The 19014-nt window shown below is 32.4% G+C and overlaps 2 protein-coding genes and 2 pseudogenes across 7 annotated transcripts; all 4 read left to right on the top strand.

Moving 5' to 3' along the window:
• Positions 1-729: 729 nt before the first annotated feature.
• LOC124838618 (uncharacterized) lies at positions 730-7305 on the top strand. 5 transcript variants are annotated; one of them, XM_088096206.1, is made up of 7 exons: positions 730-839; positions 909-1956; positions 2992-3225; positions 5237-5511; positions 5585-6244; positions 6327-6902; positions 6980-7305. In XM_088096206.1, the coding sequence occupies exons 2-7, from the start codon at positions 1023-1025 to the stop codon at positions 7157-7159; spliced, it is 2859 nt and encodes a 952-aa protein (XP_087952332.1). In that variant the 5' UTR covers positions 730-839; positions 909-1022; the 3' UTR covers positions 7160-7305. The 5 variants fall into 5 exon arrangements, with proteins under 5 accessions (XP_087952332.1, XP_087952349.1, XP_087952358.1 ...); XM_088096223.1 differs by having other exon boundaries at positions 6327-6898; positions 6980-7123; XM_088096232.1 differs by having other exon boundaries at positions 6327-6513; positions 6980-7118.
• A 3816-nt stretch (positions 7306-11121) lies between these two features.
• Positions 11122-14013, top strand: LOC148204711 (uncharacterized). Its single transcript, XM_088116129.1, has 6 exons — positions 11122-11774; positions 11934-12011; positions 12710-12745; positions 12986-13219; positions 13328-13446; positions 14008-14013. The coding sequence occupies exons 1-6, from the start codon at positions 11156-11158 to the stop codon at positions 14011-14013; spliced, it is 1092 nt and encodes a 363-aa protein (XP_087972255.1). The 5' UTR covers positions 11122-11155.
• Positions 14010-15486, top strand: LOC148204712 (uncharacterized; annotated as a pseudogene). Its single transcript, XR_015786846.1, has 4 exons — positions 14010-14264; positions 14340-14543; positions 14624-14860; positions 14951-15486. The product of XR_015786846.1 is annotated as an uncharacterized LOC148204712 (transcript).
• Positions 15487-17458: 1972 nt separating this feature from the next.
• LOC148204713 (U-box domain-containing protein 17 pseudogene) lies at positions 17459-18085 on the top strand (annotated as a pseudogene).
• The last annotated feature ends 929 nt before the right edge of the window (positions 18086-19014 follow it).

The raw sequence follows: 19014 nt of genomic DNA on the forward strand, positions 1-19014 counted from the left end.
TGTTAAAAATTTTCTTAGTTTATTATTATAGATTAATCTATAAAATATTGGTGGCTATTCATTATTTATAAATGAAATCATATGTAAATTTGAGTTAAAAAATTATTCATATATAAGTTTAAGATAATAAGTACAATGGCTAGTTCCCTTATTAATCTTTTATATAATAAGAATGTAGTTTAAATAGCTGAGAAAATGGTATATATAGTTAACTGAATCAATAGTTCGATTTAGTTAAACTTGTTTGAAGTATACTTTTTAGTTTGGTTTCGGTAAACTATTTTTCAATTTACTTGATTTTTTTTTATATATTTAAAAGTATAATTCAGTAATTTCTAGTAAGATATTCAAACAATTTTATTTTTATAAAGATTTAGAAATTGATATTTTAGAAATAACAATAATATAAAAATAATTAGACTAAATTATTTTTAAATTAAACTTTTTTAATATAAATAATTTTATTATGAGTAAGTTTAATTATTTTAAAATATTTTTTTTTTATAAAAACTAATATTTTTCAAAAAAATTTACTTTTTTTAAGAGTATTTTTTTCCCTTATTGAATAACCTATATATGAGCATCGATTCTTGCCATTTATTTTTGTTTTAAATTAAAATTATTGTAGGTTATAAGAAGCCTGTCACAAAATAAAATGTATTTAATTAATATTTAATTTTGTGAAATATATACTCAACTTTGTCAAATACTACAAAATCACCTCTTGAAATCTTTTTTTTTTTCGTATTCAGTCGTTTCCACCCCTTTTCATTTCATCTTCTTCCTTTTTTTCGTATTCAGTGCTTCTAATCAAAACCAGTGCCATCAAAACACAGCAGGTACGTTTCAAATGATATTTCCTTTATTCTTTCATTTTTTTTAATCTGAAAAAAAATCTTTTTCCGTAGCTCAAATTCTATTTCTTCGTAGCAAGTTTACTTGCACAAGAGGAGGTAGCAGCACCTTTTTCCTTCGTTAGTTTCCCCACAAAAAAAAAAAAGCTTGTGTCTTTTCCATCTCTTATGACATTTCAACCCAAAACGGACCCTGGGTCTTTGCCTAGGTCCATTCCGACCGCCACTGAAAAAGAATACGGTGAAATGAGCATATCCGAGCTAGTTGATGTGCTGCGTATTGCGTATAAAATTGAGGATTTTGATAAAATTGAGGAAGAGTTGGTAAAGAGGGAAGCAAAACTTAGGGCGGAAATTGGATCACTGGGGGAGAAGTTTGAGCTGGAGAGGCTCAAGAGAATTGAAGTCGAAGAGAGACTGAAAATCAGAGAGGAGCAATATAAAAAGGGGAAGAGAGCCCAGGATAATTATGAGCAGTTGTTGAAGGAAGTGAAAACAGGTCGCTTGGTTGAAAAACATGCTATTGAGGAGTTCATCAAAAAGAACGTTGCTTTAGAAGGTGAAGTGTATGAGCTGAAGGAGTTCAGGAAAAAAATGCTAGATGAGGTCAAATCTATGGATGAACTAAGGGACAAGATCCGTGTGTGGAAGGAGGAGAAGGTTGGGGACAAGAATGCTCTTGATGTCTTTATCATGAAGAACATTGAATTGCAGGAAGCAGTTAAGAAGAATTTGACTATGATAGAGGGGTTGAAGAATGAAAATGGTAAACTGACAGACGAGAAGCACGAACTTAAGACATTATTTGAATCTTTGCAGAGGAGATATAGTAAACTCCCTGTCAGTGATGTGAAATTGGAAGAGAGTACTATGCCTTTGATGAGTGAAGATGCCTTTGATTGTGGGAACACTGAAGTGGAGCCCAATCTTGGAGTTTCTTTCGCTGTCAAAGATGAAAAGGATGTTAGTGACAACGAGCTTGAAAATGACACTGGGGAGCCTGTTCCTTTACAAAGGGATGAAGATACTCATTACTCTGTTGATACTGGCACTGTTCAGTCTCCCAACAAAGGGAACAAGGAGGATGCTATGGGAGCATTAGGTATGGAAATGAAAATTCTGCTCTCTTTTCCGTCTCTTACATCTGTAATACAGATTTACATTTTTATAATTATGTTTAATTGGATTACACTGAATTGATTAATATACTTCAGTCATATTTCTTTATACCCTGAACCATGAGATTTATTGAGAGAAGGAAATAGCTATTGGCGGAAATCGTGTTTTAGTAAATTAATTGAAGTGATGTGGTGAGGCAAACAGTTCTTGCTCAAACTGGATTAATTGAAGACTGAACCAGATTACATTCAAATACTCAAAAAATCATCACAGTTTGCAACTATTAGTAGACAAATTTAAGAACATACAGTCCTCACATCATCTAGTCTTGTTGTTGAAGTAACAATATCATAACTAAGTTCACCACAAGATTGACGTTTGATGGCCCAAGTTTGCACAATGAATTTATTACTTTTGGAGAGAAGACTAAGGTGTCCACTTGCAAGTGCAAGGTAAGGCAGTTAGCTAGTGATCCAAATGGTAGGTCAGACCATTCATTGGACCCCCACACAGACAGCTTTATAGCGCCAAATTACCCCTGTTTCCAGCCTAAGGTATTTTATGTTCTTATCCTCAAACCAAACACAACATTGTTCCCGTTGTCTTCCTCAGATGTTCAACCCATGGCTTGATTTGTTGTAGAATCCTGGTCATCTATAGTATTTGAGAATCCTAATTTTAAACTACTAGTCATCTCTTTTGAGTTTTCTTCCTTTCTCCTGATAATGTTTTCTCTCAATAACAAAAGAAAGAGCAAACAGAAGCATGCAAAGAAGGTAACTCATTTTGCTTATCCATACAAAAAAAATACATGTATCTGCTTTGAATTTGATCAAAGTATACGTAGTTAATTACTTGAAGAGCCGGAGGCTGTATTTTTCTAGAAATGCTGAGTCAACAACAAATTTTTTCCTTGTATTCCAGAATCTACTACTCTTCATTCTCCTAGCTTTTGCCTGAAGTATATAATGTTAACAAAGTAATGTTTTGTTTAATCACATATTCTTTGTACATGCAGGGGTAAAATTCAAATTGGAAAAGGATATCATGGACCTAAGTGATGATGATGATAAGTACACATCACAAGGATTTCATGGAGAGAAAGCTATTCCTCAAATAATTGAAGAAAATGAACATCCACAAAGGGTTGAAATTATCAAAAGAAAACGTGCTTCTGATATTCAGGCTTCTACTTCCACGTCTACATCCTTTGCTGATTTATTTGAAACAGAAAATCTCCCTGTAAAGAGAAGTAAGTTCTCTAATCAATATTATACGGGAAAGTTTAGATCAGTTCTTAGTTTAAACATATCAATGCGTTGGAATTGTATATCTAGCTATGGTAGTCACACTTTAAATCTTTCTAAATGATTATGAAATTGGAACGAAGTGACTTTGCTCAATGACTATTATTTGTTGGAAAATCTGAAGTAGAGTTCTGTCCTAATCCAATTTTTATCTTTTTTTTGTTTCCATCTTCAAAGCTCAGATTTGAGACTTTGTTTGAAGGATACAAGTTCAGTGTAACTCAGACCAACATGTTGTAAAATTTTAGTAAAAAGTTTATTCCATTATCATATATCTCCCTCTATTTCACTTCTTTTTCCTCTATTAGGATTTGTTTATTTCTTTCTCATCTTATTCTGTTAGTGTTTGAAGATGTAGGTAAGATTAATTGTATATTTTTCCTCTGTTAAGGTATTTTTCTCTTTCTTTCATTTAGTGCAAAAATAATTCTTTTTTTCTCAACATATTCTTGGTTGATTTAAATTACAGTTAATATTCTTAAATGTTTGGCATGTTATATATGTTACTGCTTATATAGTTGTTGCGACTTTGGATTGGCCGTTAGATTGAATTTGATTTCTCTAGTGATTTTACTAACACATCTATCAACTATAGAAACTTAGGAACTACTACAACCGAGAGAAAGAGAGAGTGTGTGTGTGTATGCAATGACCAACCCTGTAGGAACTTAGGAACTGCTAGAGCCAAGAGAGTAGAGTATCCTAACATTAAAAATCCAACTATCATAATCATCAGTTGATTTAGCATTTGCAAAAAACTTGTCAGGGTAACACTTGCGCGTTAGTTTTGTCAGCTGCTGTCACCATACCTGGTAATCCTTTTTTCTAAGGCATACTGGTATATCATATATGAATGTCAAAAGTCAATATATAACAGCAGTAAGCATATGATCTTCACAACAAAAAGGATAATAAAATACAAGTAAAAAGGATAATAAGATAAAGTCAATGTATGTATACCTCCCTGATGTTCCTCAACAAGGTCAGGATCAGCTTTCAACACACGTAGGGGAGTATTTGGAATGATCAATTCACCATCTTCACTGTCTTTAACCCCCTTCTGAACCCCGGATCCTTTTGATTGTTAACTTTCTTTTCTCTATGGTGTGGCACCCAAGAATGAATTTTAAAAAATAAAAAATAAAAAAACAAGAACAACTTATATTGTTCTCTCTCATAGAAAAACCTTAGATTTTTTTTCATTGATGACACAAAAAGCGTTTTTAATTTCAGAAATGGCACACTGTATTATGTTTACAAATATAGCGCGGTTTTTATTATGTTCAGAACTCGGTTTCCTGAAAACCGAATTCTTAGTGTCATGAGGTGTTTTTAATAAAAGCAAAACTTGGAATTCGTTTGGCAGAGACAAATTCTGAATGGATTTTGGCTTTTAACCTAGGTAATTTTTTTTCACTTTTTACTTTAAAACCCTCTTCACTTTTTCTCTTGTTGTTCTTTCTCTAACCTAGTCGTTGCCCCCTCTCCTTTGTTCTTCTTCTCATCTCCATTCTTGTTCTTTTCTTCGTGCCACTCCACCACCACAAGTTTCATAGGACCACATACCACCACAACACCCTTTGCATCACAAACACTCTTTCAAAGAAGGAAGGAAAGCTAAGGTACTTGTTTACGTTTTTGTTTACATTTGCATAGTTATAGACTTTGAATGATGTTTGTTTGGCCTATGCATTGATATGAAAAACTGGTTGGGCTTCAATGGGTTTTGAAAACCATTGAGGCCTTTAGGGTAACGATTTTCAAAACTCGTTGAATAAATTTGAAATAATTTTTAATTTAAAATTTGTATTAGTTTATGGTATTATTTATTTATTTTGTTGTTTTTGAAGATTATGTTCATGAAGATTATTTTGTTGTATTAATTTTATTTCAAATATTTATTTTAAATTTGTATTAATTTTTATTTTGTTTTTGAAAATTATTGTGTTTTTATAGATATGGCTAGAACACAAGGTGCATCATCTTATCAAGGAAAAAGTTCTTGTCAAGGGGAAAATAGAAGACTTACTGCATCAGCTAGGAGAAGACAGGAAGAAGCTGATATTCATAAGGAGAAGCATAATGTTATTGAAGAGCAACATCATGTTCAGGAGCGGGAGGATGTGAATGTTGGTGAAAAGGAAGTTTGTGGATTTCCTGGAGGTCCACATGATACATCTTTGCTCACTCACTATGCGCGACATGTTGCACATGCGTTGTGGCAGGGCGAGGTTAATACAATATTTGAATTTAAATTGGTAATGGGTTGTTTAAATAAATTTTATATTAATTGTTTTTGTATAGGATCGAGGGGTGATCAAGCTGATCTCCCATGGTAAGAAATTAAATAGATTTGGAGCATGTCACGAGGCAATTGAAGAAATTGTGTTGAATTCTGGATTATTGCCTCTTTGTGGTATTTCGTACGACTATGTTGACAAGGGTTTGTTGTTGGCGTTTGCTGAGAGATGGCATTTGGAGACAAACACTTTCCATTTGCCAGTGGGTGAGATGAGCATTACACTCGATGACGTATCGTCGCTCCTTCACCTGTCTATAGAGGGAGAATTTTGTCCAGTCAAGGACTTAGAATGGGAAGAAGCTCAGTCTGCTCTCATGGACCTTTTGGGTGTGGACTACGAGAGGGCGGGAACTGAGATGACAAAAGCCCGTGGTCCGAAAGTGAGGCTTAGCTGGTTAAGAGGTGTTTATACTGAGTGTTGTGAGCAGCAACGATGGGACTGTGCCGCACGAGCATTCTTGTTACATCTAGTTGGATGCAGTATTTTTTCAAATAAGAGTGGCACATTGATTCATGTGTCATACTTGATGTTGTTCAGAGAGTTGGATAGATGTGGCAGATACGCCTGGGGCGTTGCTGCGCTTGCTTACCTGTATGAGCAGCTCGGAGATGTCAGCCTTGCTACGACAAGACAAATGGCTGGATATATGACTCTTTTACAGGTAGACATATATTTTGCAGTTTGATTTCTTTTAAGTTTTTCATTGTTGTGCAAGGTGTAATTTTTTTATTTTTTTTTTGCAGAGTTGGATTTATGAGCATTTCCCTGATATGGGAAGGAGGCGTGTGCTGTCATCTTATATTGAAGACAAACCTCGTGCAACACGATGGGAGATCTGGAGACATGGGTGTAGCCTAGTAGAGGCGAGAGCACATTTGGATAGACTAACATATGATGGGGTGATCTGGTCCCCATATGAGTCTCATCGAGGTAATCGTCCGTTTTTGGTCATTGCTTTATTTTCTGGGTGGATTAGACTTGGTGACATGGTTCAACGACATCTGCCTGAACGCGTATTGAGGCAGTTTGAGTTTGAGCAGCCCATCCCACGGACACCAGATGCTATTACAAAGGTTGACATTGAGACCATTAATGGTATTTGGGTGCACTTTAGACCGCAAGTTATATCCCATGTCAGACCGACGTCATCTCCATATGATTGTGTTGAGGGATACCTGCAGTGGTTTAGACGAGTATCCCATCCGTACATGATTCCTGGTGCTGACTTGGATCGAATGACTCTTGCACCCCGACTTCGACGACATATTCCAGATGACGTGTCAGTTCGTCGTAAATCACCTTCTGAATTTGGGGTGTTAGTATGTATTACTTCATTATTTATGTGTTAAAGTTTATTTAACGATGATTATTAATTTTGTTATCATTGTGAATGCAGGGTAATTTGAGACGCATAGTCACAATCTTACAAACAATGATTTCTTATTGTGACGTAAGTGAGGGTACTATAGCATATGATCGTACTAACGAGGCATTACAACTCGCTCATGCCTTAGTTAAAGAACAAAAGGGCAACAACAAAGGAGGTAGACATGTACGGAGTAGACAATCATCTTGATGTGGATAACAATTTTTATTTCTATGCTTTTGGTTGATTATGACTTATATAATATTTTGATTTGTGACACTTGATTTAGCTAATTAAACAATTTGGTCCATTTTTCCATGCTTACCATAATAATGGAAAGGATGTGAGTTTTTATATGCTTGAGGGTTGATCAGTGTGCATTTTTACCTACTTAAAATATTAATGGAAAGGATGTGAGTTGTTATATGTATGAGAGTTTACTGCTTTGAAATGAATTAAAGTCAATGATATTGAATGTTCAAATGAATATTTGTTAAGATTAGACAAATTTTAGGGGTAAACCAACTTTACATAATTAGTTGTAATAGTTATGAAGTCTATAAATGTTGGCATTGTACTTGTACGTAGTTTCTTTTTTGTTAATTTCATTGTTGTTTTATAATTTTGTATTTACATAATTTTTAATAACGAAATTGAAAATAAAAAACCAAATAGAAAATATGTTTATTGAATGCAACCATTTACACATGACATAATTCAAAATGGAATTAAAAAAAAACAAATTACATTACTAAAGGCGTAAATTTTACGCATAACATGGTGACCTAATTGAAAATGGTATTAAATAAAACAAATTACAATTTTGGTGTCCTAAATCTTATACATAACATAGTTTACAATTGAAAATGGAATTCATGAAAAAAAAATTCAATATTTGTGCCCTAAATCTTACACATAACATAATTGATATAATTGAAAATGAAATTAAATAAAAAAAATTACAATACTCATAACCTAAATCTTATATCCCTTTGGAATCGACATAACTCCAAGGTTTCATATCTTCTCATTCTTCGTTAGGTGTTGGTGGACATATGTCTATTGTTTGGATGAACAATTCGATATACTTCCAAGTGTGAGGACGATACATAGATGAATATATACGTTGAACTTTTTCCCACCTGTTGATCATTTGTGTGATGTCATTATTCGATTTGATTTGAACTGTGCCATGGATGAGTTTCTTATTAACTACTCTCGATGGGAAAAGGTGGACAATTTGAGTTACTATTTTGCGGTCCCCACAATGTATTCTTTTATTTTAGTTATTCTTTTTAGAAGGTTATTGAAGGTGTAATTGTGCGGGATTGACATGGTCACATGGTTGTCTTGATCTGAAGTATAGATCGTAACCATATGGACTATTTGTGATGTTACCCTTTTTAGAGGTCTGCCATAATAAACTATTGTTGGTGAATACGAGATACAATTTGGGGTAGTGGAAGAGGATGATGGAATTTGGTTTCGAAGAGAAAATATTTCTTCAGTGGATCTTGTGAATGTAACAAACAACTCAGTTGACATGTTAATAGGAAAACTAAACTTACAAATAATCATTTGTGCAACATCACCATCAATTGATATTTCAGAAACATCATACACAATGGATCCTTCTTTATTCAATATGCAAATAATTATTTGTGCAACGTCACCATCAATTGATATTTCAAGAGCATCATACACAATGAATCCTTCTTCATTCAATCTGGGTCTTCTAAAGTAGAACTTGTTGATAGATTTCGTGTTTTGTAATTTGAGAATTGTGCACACTTTTTGCTTTAGGAGGTCTAATATGCAATTGTATGGAATGCGAAATAATTTTGGATTTTGACAATGGAACTGCACACCATCTTCAGACTCAATCATTTCACCATTTGAAAATAAGGTAGCGAGGTAGGAATTTGAATTGTCTTCTTCATTCATGTCAAACTTTTCCATCTGAAAGAAGTGTACGTGTTGTTGTGTTCAGAGTGGTTGCAAGTGGCGGGTGTATTATGGAATAAAAGATTGTGATGTATTTCCATTAAGGTCTTATTATTTATAGTGGAAGTTCAATGTGGTCTTTCTGGTTCAGTGCATGTGAGAGAATTAAATGTGTTAGGTTGTAGTACATGTCATGTTAAAGTCTATTGACATTGAAGATGAGTTTTGGCACTGTTACCCAATAAAGATGTTAGGTTTTTTCTTTGTGGCATAATGCACGGAAGATGATTCATTTATTGATTAAAACATATTGTAGTACATGTCAGATTAAAGTCTAGTGACATTGTAAATCGGTTTTGACACGCTTACCCAATAAAGGTGTTATGTCTTTTTTTTTTTTTGGCAACATGTATGTGAGAAAATTAATTTATTGATTAAAACATATTGTAGTAAATATCATATTAAAGTCTAGTTACATTGAAGATAGGTTTCGACACGCTTATCTAATAAAAGTGTTAGGTATTTTCTTCAAAGTATTTTTAAAATATGTTAAGTCTTGCAATGTGATGTAATTTTTATCCTTGATGCACCAGAATGAGTTAGGACAACATTAAAAGTGTATTAGGTGTTCAAAAAATTAGTAAAAACCAACACCGACATTATTATTTAAGGGTCTCAATTAAGGTTGGTGGTCACTTTTGCTATGTAAAGGTGTGGGAATACCACAGTATTTAAAATTTTCTGTGGGAAGTATTTGAAAATTTCAATCAATCATACAAGGGGAATGTAAATTTATAGAACTTGGAAATGTTTTAAGACATGTATAGCTGTTTTGAAGCATTATAATATGTTTCTTTAGTATATGTTGTGTTCATGTATTTTTGTCATACAAATTGGGCTGAATTTTCTGTTTTATAGGCAGGTTACTCCTGAAGTAGGTGGATAATTATTCAAATCCGTTTAGTTGAATTTTCAATTGTTGCTTACTTAATAAATATAAGTTGTCAGATTTGTTTCAAGAATGCATAGATATGTTACACGAAAAATGACAGCACTTTCTGTTTTCTTATTTAAGAAAAATTGAAGTTTCAGTAATGATTTATTTTTTCCCATTTTTAAATGTTAAAACTTTTCTTAGTTTATTATTATAGAATTAATCTATAAAATATTGGTGGCTATTCATTATTAATAAATGAAATCATATGTAAATTTGAGTTAAAAAATAATTCATATATAAATTTAAGATAATAAGTACAAAATGATAAGTTCTCTTATTCATCTTTTATATAATAATAATAATAATAATAATAATAATAATAATAATAATAATAATAATAATAATAATAATAATGTAGTTTAAATAATAAAATTATTTCAGTTTCTGAAAAATATATTAGTTTAGCGGAAAAAATGGTACATATAGGTAACTAAATAATTCGATTAATTTACTTAAACTTGTTTGAATTTGAAGTATACTTTTTGTTTTCGTTTGGATAAACTATTTTTTAATTTACTTGATTTTTTTTATATATTTTAGGTTGAATTCATTAATTTCTTGTAGGATATTGAAATAAATATTTTTATATCTTTGTAAAAATTTAAAAAATGATATTGATTATATCTTTGTAAAAATTTAGAAATTGATATTTTATGAATGATAGTGATTTAAAATCAATTAGATTTGATTGTTTTAAAATTAAAAAATTTAATATAAATAAATTTATTATAAATAAGTTTTATTATTTTAAAACAAATATATCATTTATGTAGAAACCATTATTTTGAAATTCTTTTATTTTTTTAAGACTTTTTTTTTCTCAATTATTCTTATTGAAAAACCTATATCTGAGGATATATTCTTGCCAATATTCTTTTTTTTTTAATTATAATTATTGTAGGATAGAAGAAGCCTGTCACAAATTAAAATGTATTTAATTAATATTTAATTTTGTGAAATATATACTCAACTTTGTCAATTACTACAAATTCACTTGTTGAAAACTTTTCGTATTCAGTCTTTTATTCAATACGTCGTTCCCGCCCTTTTTCACTTCATCTTCTTGTTTATTTTTGTTGGCTAACTAGGATCTGTTGTTTCTAATCAAAACCAGCACCATCAAAACACAACAGGTACGTTTCAAATGACATTTTCTTTATTCTTTAATTTTTTTTTATCTGAAAACAAATTATCTTTCCGTAGCTCAAATTCCATTTCTTCGTAGCAGTTTACTTGCACCAGAAATCTGGGTCCTTTACGGTGAAATGAGCATATCCGAGTTAGTTACTGTGCTGCGTATTGCGTATAAAATTGAGGATTTTGACAAAGTTGAGCAAGAGTTGATAAAGAGGGAAGCAAAACTTAGGGCGGAAATTGTGCCACTCATGGAGAAGATTGAGCTTGAGAGGCTCGAGAGGATTGAAGTCGAAGAGAGACTGAAAATCAGAGAGGAGGAATGTGAAAAGGGGAAGAGAGCCCAGGATAATTATGAGCAGTTGTTGAAGGAAGTGAAAACAGGTGGCTTGGTTGAAAAACATGCTATTGAGGAGTTAAGGAAAAAGAACGTTGCTTTAGAACGTGAAGTGTATGAGCTGAAGGAGTTCAAGAAAAAAATGTTAGATGATGTCAAATCTGTGGATGAACTAAGGGACAAGATCCGTGTGTTGAAGGAGGAGAAGGTTGGGGACAAGAATGCTCTTGATGTCCTTATCACGAAGAACATTGAATTGGAGGAAGCGGTTAAGAAGAATTTGACTGTCATAGAAGGGTTGAAGAGTGAAAATGGTAAATTGACATACGAAAAGCAGGAACTTAAGACATTATTTGAATCTTTGGAGAGAAGATATAGTAAACTCCGTGTCAGTGATGTGAAATTGGAAGAGAGTACTATGCCTTTGATGAGTGAAGATCCCTCTGATTGTAGGAACACTGAAGTGGAGCCCACTCTTGGAGTTTTTTTCGCTGTCAAAGTTGAAAAGGATGTTAGTGACCACGACCTTGAAAATGACACAGGGAAGCATGTTTCCTTACAAAGGAATGAAGATACTCATTACTCTGTTGATACTGGCACTGGTCAGTCTCCTAAAAAAGGGAACCAGGAGGATGCTGTAAGCGCATTAGGTATGGAAATGGAAATTCTGTTCTCTTTTTCATCTCTTACATCTATTATACATATTTACATTATTATAATTTCCTTTAAAAATATTTAATTGGATTACACTGAATTGATTAATATACTGTAGTCATATTTCTTTATACCCTGAACCATGATATTTATTGAGAGAAGGAAATGGCTATTGGCGAAAACCATCTTTTAGTAAATTAATTGAAATGGTGTGGTAAGGCAAGCTATTCTTGCTCAAACTGGATTAATTGAAGCCTAAACCAGAATACATTCAAATACTCAAAAAATCATCGCAGTTTGCAACTATTAGTAGACAAAATTTAAAGAACATACAGTTCTCACATCATCCAGTCTTGTTGTTGAAGTAACAATATCATAAATAAGTTCACCAGAGGTTTAATGGCCCAAGTTTACACTTGCAAGTGCAAGATAAGGCAGTTAGCAAGTGATCCAAATGGTAGGTCAGACCATTCATTGGACCCCCACGTAGACAAATTACCCCTGTTTCCAGCCTAAGGTATTTTACGTTCTTATCCTCAAGGCAAACACAGCATTGTTCCCGTTGTCTTCCTCAGATGTTTAACCCATGGTTTGATTTGTTGGTCATCTATAATATTTGAGGGTCCTAATTTTAAACTGCAAGTCATCTCTTGTGTTTTTTTCCTTTCTCCTGATAATTTTTTCTTTCAATAAGAACAAAAGAAAGAGCAAACAAAAGCATGCAAAGAAGGTAACTCATTTTTTTTATCCATAGAAAAAAATTACATGTATCTGCTCTGAATTTGATCAAAGTATACGTAGTTAATTACTTGAAGAGCCGGAGACTGTATTTTGCAAGAAATGATGAGACAACATCCAATTTTTTTTCTTGTATTCCAGAATCTACTACTTTATTCTCCTAGGTTTTGCCTGAAGTATGTAATGTTAACAAAATAATGTTAAGTTTCAACACATATCTCTGTACATGCAGGGGTAAAATTCAAATTGGAAAAGGAGATCGTGGACCTAAGTGATGATGATGATAAGTATACATCACAAGGATTGCAAGGAGAGAAAGCTATTTCTCAATTAATTGAAGAAAATGAACATCCACAAAGGGTTGAAACGATCAAAAGAAAACGTGCTTCTTATATTCAGACTTCTATTTCCACATATACATCCTCTGCTGATTTATTTGAAAAAGAAAATCTTCCTGTAAAGAGATGTAAGTTCTCTAATCAATATTATATGTGAAAGTTTAGATTAGTTCTTAATTTAAAAATCTCAACGTGTTGGAATTGTATATGGTAGTCACACTTTGTATCTTTCTTAGTTATGGCATTGGCTTTCAAATCTGAAGTAGAGTTTTCCCTCATAATCAAATTTTTATCTTTTTTTGGTTTTCATCTTCAAAGCTCAGATTTGAGACTGTTTGAAGGATACAAGTTCAGTGTAACTCAGACCAACATTTTGAAAAATTTATTCCATTATCCTATATCTCTCTATTTCACTTCTTTTTCCTCTATTAGGATTTGTTTATGTCTTTCTCATCTTATTTTGTTAGTGTTTGAAGGTGTAGGTAAAATTAATTGTATATTCTTCCTCTGTTAAGGTATTTTTCTCTTTCTTACATTTAGTGCCGAAATAATTCTTTTTATCTCAACATATTCGTGGTTGATTTAAATTACAGTTAATATTCATGAATGTTTGGCATGTTATATATGTTACTGCTTATATAATTGTTGTGACTTTGGATTGCCCGATAGATTGAATTTGAATCCTCTAGTAAATTTACTAATTCACATCGATCAACTGTAGAAACTTAGGAACTTCCAGAACCAAGAGAGTAGAATATCATTAAGGAAAATAACATTAAGGATTTGAAAATGTTGTTGGAAGAGGGCGTTGAGGTCTTTGATTTGCCACTTCTACAATTTCTTTATTTTGTTTGTTCTTACTTTATAGAAATACTTTGTTTTGTTCATGTATGATTTAATAACGCTGTGTTTTCAGGTATGACAAGCTCCAAATTAGGAAAGAATGAACATGGTAGATCTGTGACTCGGTTGCCAGATGTTACATCGCGTCGGATTGCCATGGAGAGGTTAATGGTGGAAATCGATCCTCGATCGGGTAGACCTAATGGCCCACATGCAGAAAAGTTTCGAAGCTATTTAGCCATGTTGGCCAAAACACATGTCTCCATTGTCATTGCCTCTTGGGATGACGTACCGAAGATGGAGAAGAATTTCCTATGACAGGATATTCTAGTATGTTTACTTAAAAAAAATACATTGTTTAAGATGTTTTACTTAAAGCATTAACATCTTTTTTGTTTTCAACAGCAAAATTTTGACATTCCTAATAATGAGAAGATAAGGAAGAAAGTCTTATCCTACATTGCAATCAGATGGAGGGATTTTAAAACTAGATTAACACGTCTATACGTGTTCGGAGATAGACAACATGACACTCCTTGTGTAAAGTATAAAATAACTGAGGAGGAGTGGGTGCAGTTTAGAACATCTAGAGAGTCTGGGGACTGGCAGGTTTGTTTCTTAATATTTTGTTATAGTCATACAAAACATTCATTTCTGATTTAAACTTTTGAATTTCTATGGTTTGATAGGAAAAAAGGATTGTTGCCCAACAAAGACAGAAACTTAATGATGCACCACACGTACTCTCACGTGGTGGTTATGCATTACTAGAGAAAAAGATGAGAAAGTCTCAAGCAGAGACTTTAGGACTTGAGTCCCCTGACCTAGCACCTCCACCTGCTAGGTATGAGATGTGGAAGGCTGCAGAGACTAAGTCCAATGGTCAAATGACATCACAATCAGCTCAACAGATATCACAAAGAATTGTAAGTAAAAACCCTTAACCAAAAATCATAATTCTTATGAATTTTATGTAACAAAATTTTTTATGTATCAAACTTCATTATGATATGCAGGATAAGTTGGTTGAACAACAAAGTCAGGGTTCACATGCTAGCCAAGGTAGGAAGGACATTCTCACAATGACCATTGGAAAGTCAGACCACCCAGGTTGTGTACGTGCTGTTGGAGGAACTATTGGCGTAAAAGACTACTTTGGACCTAAACAAAGAAGTACAAAATCCTTAAGTCAAGAGGCATTGAGGAAGTTGGAGCTCCAAATGGAAGAAAAACTAAATGAACGCTTTATGGAACAACAAGAAATAAAAAAGGTACTTGAAGAAAAACTTCAATCCATGACCTAGCAAAAGGACAATCCCTCACTGAAGATCCAACAAGATGTCATATGAGTACAAAAGGCTCATGCTGTAGATTATACTGACTACACTTGATCTATTGGTTGATGGAGATTCCCTTTGCGCGTAGTGATTGTGAGATGACAGGTTGTAAGAGGTTAGATTATTTATGGTCTTTGTTAATTTCATGTTTAGTTCCAAAAAAAGATAATATAAATACCATAATGTAGAAATAGTTATCTATAAGTAAACAATTTAGTTCAATTTTATTGTTAAAATTAAGTAAACTATTAACAATCCTATTTGATTCTTGTGTGGGTGTGATGGAATTTGAAAAATCAATAAAAATTACTCTTAAACACTTAAAGTAGCAAACATATAGAAGAAATGCAAAAAAACGAGTTTTTGAGAACATTTGAAGGTGGAACATTTCAATTAATTGGAAAAACCCTTTCATACTCATTTAATATTAATAATAATAATAATAATAATAATAATATTAATTTATTGTCAAAAGAATACAAATGTTTTGTTTGAAGTCTTTATTTTTTATTTTTTGAATTATTTTCTTTTATTTTCTTTCCTTATTTATAATGTGATGATATAATCTAGGACACGCCCATAAAATATTTAATTCAATGATGATAAAAAGTTTTATATGAATGTATGATTATCAAAAACTAAAAAGAAAAGTAATATATTTACCGAAATTAAAATAAAAACAATATTTTTTTTTGTTTTATTCCAAAAAGGTGGTTGGTTAAGAGTTAATTATAAGAAATATTGTTGATAACTAGTGACCTTTTTATATTTTATGCTTATTTCTTTTTCCAAAGTACGAAGATTTTTTTTTTGGTTCTGTATAAATTGTAAAAATGTTGATTGTTTAAGTAGTGGAAAAATGTTTATACATATTTTAGAAATTAATTTTTTTTTCATGAAAAGAAAGTTCTTTTATGATCAAAACTTGTTATTTTTATTCAGACAAAAATTATACGCTTTAAATTAGATTTTTCTTTTTCTAACGTGACTTATTTTATAAACCTTTTCACCACTAAAATTTTATAATAAAAACTGATATTTAAAACAATTTTTTGAAATAGAATAAAAGAAATTTAATTCACTATTGTGAAATTTTAATAATACAAACATTATTGCATTTGAATAAGATGATAAAAACAAATATGTGTTTAAGATGTTGGGGGTGGGAAAGTAAATTGGTCCAACACATTTAAGATCCGGCCCATGAAATGTGTTAAAATTAAGGTTGTCTTAGTAATTTGATTAGTGATTTTCAAATTTCAACAAGCACACAAGTATCTGACTGGACTGTTAATAGTTTACTTAATGTTAACAACAGATTGAACTAAACTGTTTACAAATTTAGATAATTATTTTTATACTAAAAAATTTAAACTAAATTATTATAGTTACTACTGTTTTTTCTAATTGAAACTCGATCGGAAACTAATACTTCAATGTATAAGATTTTTTAACAAAATTGTTATTGTAACTAAACTATTCATTTTTGAAACTAAACATGAAATTAATATTTCAATAAATGTTTATATTTCCTTAACCAGATATATGTTGAAAAGATAAAAAAATAAAGAAGTTGTATCATCATCAGCCCATTAGATATTAATGAATCAAACTTAACTAAAATATATCAAAACAAAGTAAATTAAATTATTAGTTTACCCAAAATAAATTAATCTGAAAATTAATTCAAATAAGTTTAATTCAAACTTGCATATGATTTCATTTATTATTAATGATTAGTCACCCAAATTTAATAGTTAAATTATAATAAACTAATAAAAATATCAAAGTCTTGATATGAAAAAGAAACAAATCATCAATGAAAGTTGTATTTTTAACATAAAAACAGAAGTTTTCCGAATTGGCAATATATATATTTAATAAATAAATCACCATAGAAAATTCAACTACAATAATTGATAACTTCAAGACCAGACAGCTAATAATTAGGTTTAATATCTATTTTGGTCCCTTTTTTCGTAGGGTCTCTTCAAAGTGGTCCTCCTTTTTTTCAAAAGTTCACTAACATCCTACTTTTCGCAAAACGATGATGCACGTTAGTCCTTTTTTGTTACGGCGTTAAAAAGACTAACGGCACAACTGTCCAGGCACAAAACTGATGAGTTGTACAATTTTAGTTGAGGTGGCACAGTAAATTGCTGATTCATCCTCAAAGCAAAGGGATTCATGGTTGTTCCCAAATTAAAAAACAAAACTGAAAAGGAAAACTGCTCATTCATTGCAGAAGCAGGGGCGATTCCCTATCTTAGGAATTTACTTTCATCGCCCAATGCTGTCGCTCAGGAGAATTCCGTGACTGCACTGCTCAATTTGTCCATTTTTGACAAAAACAAAAGTAGGAAATGCTGCTGCAACGTTGTTGTGTTGAGATTTGGACACACCACAGAGACAAGGGAAAATGCTGCTGCAACGTTGTTCAGCCTATCGGTCGTCCATGACTATAAGAAAATAATTGCAGATGAGATGGGAGCAGTTGAGGCCCTGGCAGGGCTGTTGCGAGAGGGGACTCCAAGAGGAAAGAAGGATGCTGTGACAGTTTTGTTCAATCTTTCCACACACCCTGAGAATTGTGGTAGAATGATAGAAGCCGAGGCAGGGACAGCACTTGTTGGTGCTTTGGGGAATGAAGGAGTTGCAGAAGAAGCAGCCGGTGCTCTGGTGTTGATCGTCCGGCAGCCTATTGGAGCCAAAGCAGTGGTAAATGAGGAGGCAGCAGTTGCTGGTTTGATCGGAATGATGCGTTGTGGAACGCCGAGAGGTAAAGAGAACGCGGTTGCAAAACCCTTCTTTTGACAGGGACAAAACGTGCAAGAAGAAAAGCAGCTTCACGTTTTGCTTTTTAATTTGGGAACAACCAACCATGAATCCCTTTCCTTTCAGCAGGAATCAACAATTCACAGTGCCATCTCAACCAAAACTGTACAACTCATCAGTTTTGTGCCAGCTGGACAGCTGTGCCGTTAGTCTTTTTAACGCCGTAACCAAAAAGGACTAACGTGCATAGTTTTTGCGAAAAGTAGGATGTTAGTGAACTTTTGGAAAAAAAGGAGGACCACCCTACGAAAAGAGGGACCAAAATAGGTATTAAACCCTAATAATTATGTAAATACATTTTTTTTAACCCTCAAAATAGGTCAAGTAGTGCATAAAAAAAATACTTTAAAAACTGAACTAAAACTCATTAAATTTTAACAAAAAAACTAGTTTATGTTTATTTTATAGTTTAGCACCATTGGCAACCTCTTTTCCAGTTTAGGTCAGCTTCTATTGAACACCCCTAGTGGCTAATGTCAGCTTGTTTCTCCCTAACACAACAATGTCTTCTGCAAATTAAGATTTCCAGATTCAAATCTTTCACATACCAGTTTCAACAGTAATCAGTAGAAACTATTCAAAGTTGAAACACATTACAAATTTATTATAATTAGGAAAGGATGCAACTTTCTCTATACATGTATCATGTTATGCATCCCTCTCTATACTTGAACAGATAAAGAGGCCCTTGGCTATGAAAATCATATTCCAATAAGATAAACAAAATAAGCTAAACTGTCAGGCACATTAGTTACATTCTCTAAAAAGTATCTGCAGTTTTAAAGTAGCACAAATTTTAATACAAAGATGTCATCATCATGAAATCCTGTAAAAGCCTTCACCTAGTAAGAATCACATTCTAACCACAAATTATTCCATCCTTTCATATCAGCATGCTCAATGGCTAA

The sequence above is a fragment of the Vigna umbellata genome, chromosome 1 (assembly GCF_029865625.1).
Source record: "Vigna umbellata cultivar VRB3 chromosome 1, Vumbellata_1.0, whole genome shotgun sequence".
NCBI classification, from domain to species: Eukaryota; Viridiplantae; Streptophyta; class Magnoliopsida; order Fabales; family Fabaceae; genus Vigna; species Vigna umbellata.